At 42.1% G+C, this 13,287-nt stretch overlaps 1 protein-coding gene across 1 annotated transcript; it reads left to right on the top strand.

The window, feature by feature from the left end:
- The first annotated feature begins 3,233 nt into the window (after positions 1 to 3,233).
- DNAL1 (dynein axonemal light chain 1) lies at positions 3,234 to 13,287 on the top strand. The gene is made up of 7 exons (XM_009991924.2): positions 3,234 to 3,266; positions 6,214 to 6,323; positions 7,005 to 7,060; positions 9,823 to 9,878; positions 11,098 to 11,224; positions 11,634 to 11,780; positions 13,241 to 13,287. The coding sequence occupies exons 2-7, from the start codon at positions 6,289 to 6,291 to the stop codon at positions 13,285 to 13,287; spliced, it is 468 nt and encodes a 155-aa protein (XP_009990226.1). The 5' UTR covers positions 3,234 to 3,266; positions 6,214 to 6,288.

Raw genomic sequence — 13,287 nt, 5'->3', positions numbered from 1 at the left:
ACCAATTGAACAATTTATTCATCCACTCCTGACAAGAGAAGTTCCATCCTGCTCACTCCACACAGAATGTCTTCACACCTGCTCTCTCCAAAACTCCCTCTTTGGCTGAAAAGACAGACCTTTGCACAGTTGTATCTGGTGCTTGAACCTCCACTAAAACCAGCAGCCACAGGACTCCAGGACCGCAGCCTGCTGTGATGGGCACGTCGGTGTCAGCCGTGCTTAGTACCCTGCCTTTTTTCCAAACTAACTCCAAATTGCAGCTGTAGAGGAAAGGGTTGCCTGAAGGCTTCCATTTGTTTGATCTGCCTCGTCGTGTGCACCTCCCACAGCAGTAGGAGCTGTGTCATTGTGGTAGAGCAGTGCCTCCCCTCCCCTGCTCTGCTGCCCTCCCAGTAGGGACAGCTGTGTCTCCACACTGCAGTGCTACCTCAGCATATCCATTGCCATGCAAGACTGCAAGGTGGAGGTTCAGGAAGTAAATGTTGAGTTGTAAATAAAACAAAACCAGGTAGCTTAAAAGTCTTCAGACGTCATTTCTGAAGCACAAGCCTTTAAGATAACTCGGTGTTAGCTGTTGTCAGGTATACGCAATTTGAAGAAGTAAAATGCTTCCTTCATTAAAAAGCAAGCCTCTGTAAGGATTTGACGTTAGATTTTTGTTTCTGAATACTTCATTTGTTTGGAAAGCTGAGTGGTATTTTTTAAACAAGGGAGGAAAAATAAAAGGAATGTAATTTTACTGTGCAGATCCTTCTGTGAACGGGTCAGGATATTCCTGGACAAAATAACGCACAAAATGATCTGCAGAAAACCAGCCAGCTTTTGCACTAGTGTTTTGTATATTTACAGTGCTACTTGGAGACCAAAGATAATTGCAGGCACTCTGTGGATAACGTCGCTCTTTCCCGAAGCACACTGGCGTTAAACGGGGCGGCTGGTTTACAGCCTTGGGGCCGCGTTGTTTGTGCTGTTCGCATACCTCCCGGGGCCGAGCTCCCGTGGCCTTTCGTTGGGACTGCTGCGCGGGTGGCTGGCGGGTTGGCTTTACCGGGGAAACCCGGGACGGAGGCGCAGCTCACCGGGGGTTCCAGAAACACGCCCGGACGGCTGTGCCCCCCGCGCTGGGGTCTGACAAAGCTCCAGCCAGCCGCCGCTCACGGGGAGCAGCGGGAAAGCCTGGGCAGCGCCGGGACGGCCTGGAGTGGCAGCGGGCGGGCCCCGTGCGACCAGGGGTGCTTTGTGTGACCCGAGCGCCGGTGCGACGTGGGAGCGCGCGGTGCTGGCGCGGTCTGTAACCTGCGGGTCGGTTGAGCTTTTCTCACGGGCTGGTTTCAATAAAAGGTGCCTGATAACGCTCGCGGGGCGTGCGGTTGTTCTTTTTCACCGTTACGAAGAGAGCCAAGCTTGGGGGGGCGGGCGACGTCCGCCCGCAGCCGCCAGGGAGCGCCCGGCGGGAGGACCACCGCGCCCCCTCCGCCACGTCCCACAATGCGTCGCGGAACGCCCCCTACGCGACTTCCGGGATGGGACTTTCTCCGTGGCAGCGCATCTCTATGACCGCCAGGTGCGGTTGCCTTCGTGCTCGCTTCCCGTGCCCCGGCGCGCCGGCGGCGCCGCGCATGCGCGGGAGGCGGCCGCGCCATAGCAACCGGAGCGTTAAGGGTAGCAACGGCCATGGTGGGTCCCTCAGTGCCGGCGCGGGCAGGCGGGCGCCTGGCGGGGGAGGGCGCTGGGCCTGCAGGGGCGGCGGCCGGCCTAGCGGCTGCCGGGGAAGCCGGCGGCTAGGGGAGAGGCTGAGCCGGGACGGCCCCGGGACCCGGCGGCAGCGGCGGCGGTGGTGGTGGCGGCGGCGGCGGTTGGGGGGTGACGCGACGACCAGGGCCTACTCCGAGATGGGGGGGGGGCTGGAACGGCGCTTCTGGCGCGGCGGGGCGGCAGGGCCGGGAGGGGCGTGAGCGGCGTCCCCTCAGCGCTGCCTCCGAGCGGCCCCCGGGGGCTGGCCGCGCCGCTGCCGGTGCCGCCGCGCCGGAGCTGCGGGAGCGGCCGCGCGGGCCGAGCCCCTCCCTCGCGGCCCGGCGCCCCTCCGAGCCGATCGCTGGCGCCGCGCAGCCCGGTCGCGGCGTACGCTGGCCGGGAGGCGGCCCGGTGCTCGCCGGGGCGCTGGCTTCGGCGGGCGAGCTGTGGGCTCTTGCGGTGCCTTGGAAAAGGGGCGTCTCAGGGATGGATCAAAGTAGTCGGAGAAAATGGATTCTCGTCCTGCAGTTGTTGGGAGTCTAGGATGCTGTCGTCTATAAGCCGGAGTGTTTTTAAGGCAGGAGCGTCTGCGATCACCACAGTGACTAGGGTGGTATCTGTTGCTGTGCAATTCTCATTTGCTTTATTTAACATATAAATAAATGTTTGCAAACGAAGGCAAAGTGTCACTGTTTTACTTTTTTTCTTGGGGGGTCTGAATTTTGTAAATACTCTGTGCCCAATAGTCGTGTTTCGGGGGGAAAAATACTTTTGTTACGACTTTTGTATGTACAGGGATGGTTCCCCCCCCCCAAGGTATTATGTTTCTTGTTCCTGCCATGTTGATGGTGACTCTTAAGGGTGGCAATTTCAGCTATTGATCACTTGGCATTTTGAATGTTTTAAGTAATATGACTTTCTTTAGTCTAAATACCTGCAGGAAATTGTTCAAAATGCAGTTTGAGGAACCCTGAAAACAGGCTTTTCAGAGAGATTTCCTTTAAGTAGCCTCCCTTGACAGAAGATACTGTGATTTATCTACAGAAATTTCAAGTGTACTTTGAAGAACAAAACAACATCCCTGATATGTGTTCTTTTGATAACCCACTATGCTGATTTTCATATTCCCATCAGATCGGATATTACAGTGGGAGAGACAAGTCAGCAGAAGTCAGGGAAGAAGCTGCTCCTTGTGCTCACGTGGATCACTAGCTTTAAAGTCCAATCTTGTTTTAGGCATGAGTTTGAGACAGAATCAGGCACTGGTCATATAAATCTGTTTCTGTCTTTGACACAAGTAACTGAGATCATGTACCCTAATGCTGTAACAATTGGCTACCATAATTACAAAAAATACAATGAAGTTCCTGACCGAAAAAAAATTATTAACTGGAAGCCAGCTGTTTTTGCTGTCACACTGGGAGCTGTTAAATGGGTTTCATGATGCTGTTGGAGTTTGAGAAATTCATTTAAATTTGTTTCAATTTTAGGCAAAAGCAACAACTATCAAAGAAGCTCTAGCCAAATGGGTAAGTACGAGAACAGTATCTAGCTGCTTTGCAGTACTCCATGGCATGGGTTTTGACTGTATTCAGCTAAATTTATTTTTCAAACTTATTGTAAGAAATATGCTTGATTGAAACACCTGCTGTAAGAAGTTTCACAAAGTAAAAATGTTATTATTACTGAAGTAAAATGCATTCTGTTGGACTTTCTGTGTGTTCTTGTTAAATTGATATGGCTGGTAAAGATGAGTCTGCTTTCCTCCCCTGCCCTGTTCTGCTGAATATACATGGATAGAAGGCCTGAAGCTATAAAGAGCTTTAAAGTTGGGGAAGTCTTATGTTTTAATTATGCTCTGTTCATTTTGCCTGAGTATAGTCCTTCCCACAGAACAAACAAGTATGAAATTCTCACTGTACTGAAGTCAGTGAAACTTCTAAGATCTTTTAACATGCTGGCCCTCATATTGTGCAAAACTTAACTCAGAATGAGTTTCTTGCTTATTTTTCTTCTTAAAGTACTGTGTTAATACAGACAGTCATTTTGAGTGGTGACTGACTTGGTCGTAGAGCCTTCTAGAAAGCTGTTTGTTGGCAAGGATGCGGATGTAATTTCAAATGATGATACAGGATGCTCTGGGGTCAGATTCGCAGTCCGGTAAAACCAGTGAGAATCTTTCCCCAGTCTCAGTGAATTTTAGATTAGGGCACAGATGACCCACTTGGTATACATGCACTCTCCCACTAATTCTGGCCAGCTGCTAGAGCAAGAGTTCATGAATGTTTTGGTCTCTAGAAGATCTGGGTGGGAGGCAGCGTGGGCAGGTACAGTTGAAAGCCAGAAGATCTGTACCATCACCTCTAGGTACTAGTCTGTAATTGAAGACTACTTCCTTTTTGAATTTTATCGTTTATTAACTTGAGTATTTCAGGCTTTTTTTTCAGTTGTGTTGGTATATCCCACAAATTTCACTCCTGTTCTCCTAATAAGAACTAGAATGCGACAACTTGCAAACGTTAGCATTACAAGAGGTGTGAAATGAGTATTAAAAATTTCTGCTTTTCCTCCCTCACTCTTTCTGCCCTGCAAAATCTACACTCCATGTTTCCTATTAACGATTTATTTTCCATTTGCTCTTCTTTCACATGTCTCTTAGAGATAATAGGCCTGTGTCCCTGAGTTTCTGTAAATGTTAGGCATGAAGTGCTGAATTTGCTTCTCTGTTCATGTTATTGGGGGTGGGTCTAAATTTTCCTTTTACTACTCTTAATCTGGGTCCATGTGACTTGTAAAATTTGATGTGGTGGTGTGTTGTATTCTGGATATTTTTCTTCCCTTTGACGTAAGGGTTTACTTATGCCTTACAGTCAGGGTGACATTAGTTAAATCAAAGCAACTTTAACTTAGCAAACATGTAACCTGTTCTTAAAAAAGTGTCTATTCTACCTGTGGTTTCTCTGTGGCTTATTGTGGTAGTTCAGCTGACCTTTCTTCCAGAAGTGCGCGGCGATCAGGATGAATTTTCTTTCCGCAAGTGCTCACTGCTGCCCACAGTCTGACTTGGAAGATCTCTCTCTTGCATGTTTTTAAGAAAAAAAAGTATTTTTATTTGTTGGTATAACCATTAGATTATAAATTGAGTATAGATGCAAATAGATACAGTGTCGTTCTTAGGAAAGAAAACATAGGTTTCACATTTATTTAGTGACTTAGTTTGCACATAATCACCATGTTCTAGCAAAAGATCTGACATGCTAATTTGCTAAATCACTAATTGTGAGTGAAATCACACTGGATTTGGGCAGAAAATGGAATATGAGTAAATGCACAAGGCAACATGCTAATTTTTTATTAAATTAAGTTGCCTGAAGTATTTCGGGTACATAAGAGAGAAAATAATGTTATCAAAACCTGATCTTGCGCTGTGGGATTCTTAAAGACTTCTGGATGCAGTTCATTTCATTACAAAGTAGCCATATAAACCAGGCCAGAGCTCAGCTATCTCACTTTTCAGTAGCTGCGTAAAAATGGGGGAGAAAACAAAAGTCCTTGTTTCAAAAGCCCCGAGTAGATTTCTGCTTTGTTAATGGACCTCCAGTCCTCACACTGAACACTGGATGAATTGACAAAATGCTCTCTTTGTGCTGTCAGGGAGGCAGCTGATAAAACTGGTGGTGCTACCCTAAACAGATACTTGTGCCAAGTGTTTAGTCAACAATTACCATCACTTCACAATTTAAAAAGATTTAATAGACTATATTTTTAATAAACCCTAATGCTGAAGTTATAGCCATTTTTCTAAAGCTCTGAACTTTATAAAGTATTTAATCTAGAAAATTATCAGCCTAGGCTGTAAATAGGAAATTTGTCTTTTGCTATATTCTCTAAAGTGTGAAATCTTCCCCCGCTTTTTAATGGCTAGTTAGAAATTGATTTTTTTAGATGTGAATCTGTTGAGATTCTTCCCCAAAATGCACTCCCCTCTGTTCAGTTTGTGTTGTGAGTTAGGCATGAGTTATGAATTTTCTGGGTGAAGTGGGAAGGAAATTTTTCTGTCAGAGCTTTGAAGAAACTGCTGCTGCCAGAGATTGGCCCTACCTGAGGCTCCTATATGTCAGTCTCCATGGAAGTACCTTTGTTCAGAATTTTAAACCTCCATCTATTCTCCATTTCTTTGTGGCAGAGGACCCCTTAACTAAATTGCTCAAGTGTAACACAGCTTTTAAAAATAGCATATTTAATGTGTGAGTTCTTTTGGTATCTTGAAAATGAACTAGCCTTCCCCTCTTTATGCTACACCAGCAGGAATCTTGATAGACAGTATTCAAAATGCTTTCTCATTTCAGCAATATCTTTTAGTGGTATATTGGAATTATTGCCACAGTAATTACTTTCATAGTAATTTTTTAGTATAGTAATTTTTAGTAATTTCATGTAGCAGTGAGCCTCTTCTTCACCTTGTCTTTTCTTTAGGAAGAAAAAAATGGCCAGAAGGCTTCAGAGGCAAAGGAGGTGAAACTGTACGGTCAGATTCCTCCTGTAGAGAGGATGGATGAATCTCTCTCCACACTTGTTAACTGCGAGTAAGTTCAGTTAAAAACAAATTGGAAACCAAATATTATCTTCGCTTTATATTGATTTTCAGTTTTCTGCTGTCCACTGTGCAAATACATATTTACTGGGTTCAAGTGTGGCCTTCAAAGCAGCAGCTTTCTCTTCTTTTTTTCTCAGTTGAGCTTCTCTTTCCACACACAGTTCCTCTTTTTGATTCAAAGATCCCTTTCACTTAACTGAGAAGATGTTAGGGTAGATTCTGTGTCGATATTCGTCCCCAGAAAAATTATGTACTGATTATCAGTATATAATTAGAGGCCCATATCTGGAGTCTTATCAGCTAACTGTCACATTTATGATCCATTCCAAAATTTATGACAAAAAAAAAAAAGCGCTACTTAATCAGGACTTTCTGAAAGAGATTAGAGCCATTTCAGAAATAAACGCCCATGAATTTGATAAGGCTGGGCATACAAAGATAATCCTGTATGTCATGTAAGTAACTCATGGCACTTTACCAGAACCTAAATGAAGTTGCAGAAGTCTTGACGGTTTGAGGGTATTTTGAGTCTGTTTACACATCCCATTAGTTGACCATCTAATGAGAGAAGAATAGACAATTATTTCCAATGCAATGGTGTTTGGACATGGAACTCTTCTGACATAGTGATCCCTTGTATACTGTGAATTGATTATTCTTGCTTTTAAAGGAAACTCTCGCTGTCTACAAACTGCATTGAGAGAATCGCCAACTTGAACAGCCTAAGTAAGTGACAAGCCAGTCATCGATTACGTTTGGTTTTCAGTTGCTTGGATAGGACATACCATAATTTGTTATATGTGTCCAGCTTTCTACCTATACTTACCTCTTTTAATTCCCTCCTCTCAGAAAATTACAAGTGACCTTTAAAATTACCAGTCTTAGTGGCAAATGCATGTTTAGTGGGAATGCATGTATCCCTGCACTAGCCTTGCCAGTTGTGTCACTGTGCAGGTTTAACAAAAAAAAAGTCTATTCAGAAAGCACCCTCCTAGTTGTGATATTCAACACCTAATCAACTCTAGAGTGATTTAATGACCAATTTTCATGCTCATGATGGAGATAGTCTGCAGTTCAGTAACTCTGTAATTGCAGTATTGGTTGGAGCGAGGTTGGAGTGTTGTAGGCCTGGATGGAAAAATGTCATTCCGCTTTGCAGAAGATTGGATATATTTGGTTTGATTTTGTTCATACTTGAAAGGAGTGTACCGTCTGTCTAGAAGTGGAACTGAACTTTTATTTCTTGGGCAGCTGTCTATGAAACCTTGAAACTCATTGGGTTACTGACTTTGGGACAGAAGTCTTAATAGTCTGTCCTCAAGACTTTGACTCTGTGGCATGAGGCTGGCAAAGAGCTGCAGGTTTTGGGCTGGAGGTTCCAGGCTTTTCTGTGCCCATCAAATTGTCTGTCTAGGTGGACAGACAAAGAACCTGGAATCCTGTCCTCTCCAACTACACACCAGTGAGGCTGTCAAGAAGCTTGATGTACTTACTTGTTTTCATAATATGCACAGACTTCAGCGAATTTGCAAATACTAATCTGGGAAGAAGTATTCCAGTAGTCTTTCCAAGTAACTATGCTGTAATATTTAAATTTGAATACCTCTATCATGAGAAAAAAATAATTAGACAGTCACATATAAAAGTGAAACCAATGAAATTTTTTAGTGGGATAAAACATTAAAAGCCTTTAAAGCATCTTAAATATTTATCTTAATAAAATATAGAATCAAAACATCCAGTCTGTACTGAATATTTGATCCTAAAGCCAGACAAACTATGTGGTCTGTCTCTTAAAGGTACAGAATATGAGGAACTCACTGTCTCTGTTGACTTCCATGAAAGAGAGAGAAAGCAGTGCTTATAGCTATGAAAAACAAGCCACTAACTCCGACATGCTTGCTTTTGCTTATTGCAGAGAGGAAGATGAGAAATCTTTTTAAGCATCTGCCCTCTTTTCAGATGGAAAATATTACTATTAATGTATATAGCTGATACTGTAGTTATGTTGAGTAGATAATTCTGTGTAAAGGATCACACCCCTGGATCTGTACATGTGAGGAAGATGTTTTAGGTGACAGCAACAAGTGTTGGTTTTGTCTTTTAGAGAGTGTAAAAGTTCCATGAGGGAGATCTTTCTTTTAAAATATAGAATATCTCAGAACAAGGGTAATAAAAAATAGTAACAGCAGTTAGAAACAATTTTAAGGCATGGCTTTTTAAGCAATCTGTCATTTTTGTATTTATAAGTATCCTTTCATTTCTTACAAATTTCAAAAGCTAGTGCAAACTTATAATTTATAAGTGTGAGTTACAGAGCAAATAGCTGGCCAGACCAAAAGGCCATCTCCCAGTGCTCTGCTCTGTGGATAAGGATCCTTGCGGATATTCTGGAAAATATTAGCTGTAGCAGGCTTTACAGTTACTGATTACGATTCTTCATTTTTTGAGCATGGTAGTGTATTAAGCTGTTGTGTTTAAAAAGAAAAAGAATTCTCATTGTACCTCAACTTTTTAATGAAAAGTAATCTTCCTGTTTTGGAATATTTGCCCGGTGTGGTTTTATCAGGTATGGTTTCATCCCACCACTTCTTGAGATAGAACACAGAATTATCTATCTGAAATCAACCTTCATCCATAGCAATCTCTAGCCATACCTGTGCTGTCTATGGAGTATCTGTTGTTACTTGACTGGAACTTTCATTGGTCTTGCCATTAATTATTGTACCGTGTATTTTCAATCATGCGTACAAGAGCAAAACAAGATCATTAAGTATTTTATCCTTAATGCAGTTAAGAAGAAGTGTTAAAAAATTCATGAAAGGTATAGACCCAAAGTTAACCTAGTTATATGCTGCAGCTCAGTTTGCTTATTTACACCTGCAAGAAAGCTTGTGTGAAAAATTAAAATGAGTTATACAAAAAGACTGGTGTTTTGTGATAGCTTTGAGTTACACTACTATTACACCAAATCCCAACAAGAACATCTCACTTGGAAAGGAGTTTTGTCTGGGTGCTAGACTAAGTCGAAATGTCGCTCATCAGACTTCCTAAGGCAGCTTTATATGCTGCCTCTATTACAGAAATCAAATCTTTGGCCTTAGAATAAGACTGGAACAAGCCTGGAGAAGAAGAGGTATGAACTACGTAAGATCAAAGCTAGCAAGTTAGCAGTTAGAATTCAGGTGCAAGGTGAGATAATAATTTTTATTCAATATTTATCTGGACTGAATTTCAACTAGGTAACCTATGCATGAGCAGCTTTGTATTCATAAGCGTGTTTCTGAGCTGTCCGCTGCATCCGTTCCTGATGATCTGTGTAGGTCAGGAGGTTTTGTTTCTGTTGCATCATTCTTACTTAAGACAGCCCGTTCAGAGTGCGGTTCATTTGTAAGTAGAATATGGCGGTTTACCTGACTTATAGCATCTTCTTATATTTGAAGAACCTCCACATTTATTAATGAGAAACTTTCTTTTATGTATTACAGAAAATTTGAGGATTCTGTCTTTGGGAAGAAATAACATAAAGAACTTGAATGGACTGGTATGCACTTCTTAGTATCAATTCTTTGCTAACAAAAGGGAGTGCTGTCTAGAATGTGGGATAGTTCCCTGTAAAAGTCTTGACTGAATTCTGAATTTACTGCCTAACCATTTATCTTCTCCTTTCACTGTTATCTGTTCACCATCTTACACGTTGTTTCTGAATTTCCAGATAGTCTTTCTCTTTTTTTTTTTTTGTTGTTGTTTAAACACTCTTCATGTTTGGAGATTATTCAGGGCCAATTTACTACATAAAAAGATTTTAGAAAGAGAGATTTTGTCTTTGACAATGATGAGCAGGACTTTGATTTGAAAACTGCTGTCTGCCTGTAAAGTCCCTTACATTACACTGGCTTTACATGAAAATAATTCCTACAGACTTTTTATGTGAGGAATTTTCTACCTGAAGACACTAAGGCTATGCTTCTTTACTATAAATATTGCCAGTCTTGAGAACACACACTTCATGAGAGTCTGTCCTTTTTATGTTAACTGGTACCTGGAGCAATACGGCTTTAGGGGAGAAGATGGTGGCAGGACTAAATCTATCAGGTAGGGGAAAATTTGTTGAGGAAAAAATTGGATCAATTTTACTACATTTGAATTAAGGGCAGAAGAACTTTTTTCAATCAACTTCTTTCTAAAGAATATAGAAATTCTTTTCTTCCTCAAGAGATACTGTATGTTTCTCCCTCACAACGTTTCTCTTCAAAGCTATTCCCACCTTCAGAGATGCTGTATCTCTTAAGCATGAAATGCACAGTCAATGTGTAATGGCTGGTTTAAAAAACTTCTGAGAGAATTATGAAAGCAACTTCTGGCTGACTGGTACAAACATACGTGCACCTGAAATGAATCATTCCCTCATATTGTATAAAAGTTCTTCTAAAATAGTTGTTTAATTACTTCACATATACTTGCAGTGCACAAGCAACCAAATTTGTGTCCTCTTCCCTCTATGTCTTAAGAGCAACTACTCCAGCCAGCTATTCCTTGTCTTATTCTAATACTGTGGTTTCTGTTCTCCTAAGTGTATTTCATATCCTTTGCTCTTAATTCCCGTATTTGTCATGCATGATTAGGGACCTACTTAAAAGGAAATGTGGACCAATATGCGTTAGTATTTTCTCCCATGAGGTAACCTGTAGGGGATGAAGAGACAGTCTGAAGAATAAGGGAGATACACTTCCGCTTACCTGAGTAGTCCTGTCATTTTCCAGGAGGCAGTTGCAGATACTTTAGAGGAGCTGTGGATCTCATACAACTTCATTGAGAAACTGAGGGGTATCCGTGTAATGAAGAAGCTGAAGGTTCTTTATATGTCAAATAATTTGGTGAAAGACTGGGGTAAGCCACATCTCTCCATCCTGTAACCTCTCCTGTATTATGGTGAATTAATGAGTTAAGTTGCCAAGTGAAAAATAGTTCTGTATGTTTCAGGGCTTTAAGTCTCACTGATAAGCCTGCAGACACGCACAGAATCCCTAAATATCCACTCATACAAGCAAGTAAAAATAGTTAGAATATTGAATTTAACTTCTAAGCCCAATGGAGTTTGTTCTTTGAATCATCCTTCTCAGACTTCTTTTAAAATGCATACCTGTTTTTTCACCTGATACCAGTTTAAGCCCAAGCAATCCCTATCCTGTTGTATCCCATGCTATTTATGTTTACACTGAGTTTGAAGGAACGCGTGGTGCAGATGTATTTTCCATGTTCCACAATCTGGTTGGTGTTTTCACCTTTGTGGTTGCAGCAGAGTTTGTGAGACTGGCAGAGCTGCCATTACTAGAGGATCTGGTGTTTGTAGGCAATCCACTACAAGAGAAATACGCCTCTGATCAGAAGAACAGTTGGATTGAAGAAGCAACCAAACGGGTACCCAAGCTGAAAAAGCTGGATGGTGAGTTTGGGGCATAAGGCCATTGGTGTGAGTTAACACCTTAATGTAAAGACAACGACACGAAAATGAATCATAACCTCAGAAATTCATCTGCCTGCCCACGTAATTAATATTCCTCTCTCCTCTCTTTGGAGTTATTCAGAAGTAGCTATTGAGGTCCTGGCTGCAGGATCTTCTGAGAGTGTTTGATGGATTTTGGAGTATTAAGTCCACAATTGGGCTTTACTCTTGAAGTTACCCAGTGAAATAGTTTTAGCATGTAACTAAGAGGGAACTGATAGATTTAGCATTAAATAAGTTAACCAAGGCTTTCATCTGCCAAGTTGAATTAGTTTCCCCAGCAAATTTGATTCACAGTTTTCCCAACAAAAAAGAGTGATATGGGGGAATGGAGATAGACAGGGATATGTTCTGTTTTGCCTCTGGTGCAAGGGCAAGTTTTCAAAACTTCATGCAAATTTCCTAAATGCCTGAATATCCCTGTCTCATCACTGCAGTAAGCCGCAATTTGTGATCTGTCCTTTCCTTTTTAAGTCACTGATATGAAAATATATTAAAGCATGTCCTGATTAGTGACTAAAAGCGAGATAATATTAAAATCTATTTTTAAATAGATTAATTTCTGTTAATGGAGGTGTTAGCTGTTCACTATTTTCCCCTTTTACTAAAGCAATGAAGAGGAGAGCAGGACTGGTAACACTAATAAAGAGTTGGAGTAGCAGCAGGGAAGATACGAGTGTAGGGATGGTGACAAGAGGACAGCTTCATTACAGGGAGCAACGGATGGGTGCCGACTGCTCTAATCTGAGGTGCCCTTGCATGGCAGTTAAAAATTGATTTTTTATTTTTTTTTTAAAGTACCCCAGGTGGAGGTGTAGGCTATGATGCTACTGTGCAATGCCGCTTTATTCCATGACGTCGAAGTTAGCCCTAAGAGATGTGCCTGTATTCCTTCCTGGATCCACATTAATATAATTGTGTTTTGTAGTCTGGACGTCCTAGTTAGGTATCATTGAGGAGATATCCCAGACTAACCTGGTCATGGAAACGTCATGGAAACGTGGCACAAAGTAGGGGCCCAGCAAGAGAAGGATGTTGTGCTAGTTGGTTGTGAGCAGTTGAACCGACATGGTGCATCTCCCAGGGACCAAGTTAGGCTGGTCTTTGCAGGTCCTGCTTTAGTACCTTTTTGTATTCTCTGTCACTCGAGAAGTTGGAAAAACATCCAACAGAAGATCTCATTTGTGAAGGCTTTTCTAGTTAAGAGCAGTTCAGGTATGTGGAAGTTCATGTCAGTTAGAAGCAGTGGCAGGAAATACAACTCTTCCCTCTTTCTGCCAGTCTGACTCTTTCCAACAGTCCAGATTAGCTTTCAGGTATATCAGCATTAACTATATCTTTCTCCGCATAATCTGTCCATAAATCCTTGCAGATTTTTTCTCTCTCTTCTTTTCTCTTAGGTATCCTAGTTATTAAACAAGAAGAAGATGAAGAAGGAGGAAACTGA

This window comes from Tauraco erythrolophus, chromosome 6 (genome assembly GCF_009769465.1).
Source record: "Tauraco erythrolophus isolate bTauEry1 chromosome 6, bTauEry1.pri, whole genome shotgun sequence".
Lineage (NCBI taxonomy): Eukaryota > Metazoa > Chordata > Aves > Musophagiformes > Musophagidae > Tauraco > Tauraco erythrolophus.
The sequence above is the reverse complement of the archived record's forward strand: the minus strand, read 5'-3'. Positions and strand labels throughout refer to the sequence as shown.

Coding starts and splice junctions, on each gene's coding strand:
- DNAL1 (XM_009991924.2), top strand. CDS start 6,289: ATGGATGAATCTCTCTCCACACTTGTTAACTGCGA. Junction 9,879..11,097: donor TAAAGAACTTGAATGGACTG/GTATGCACTTCT, acceptor GTCATTTTCCAG/GAGGCAGTTGCAGATACTTT. Junction 11,781..13,240: donor CAAGCTGAAAAAGCTGGATG/GTGAGTTTGGGG, acceptor CTTTTCTCTTAG/GTATCCTAGTTATTAAACAA.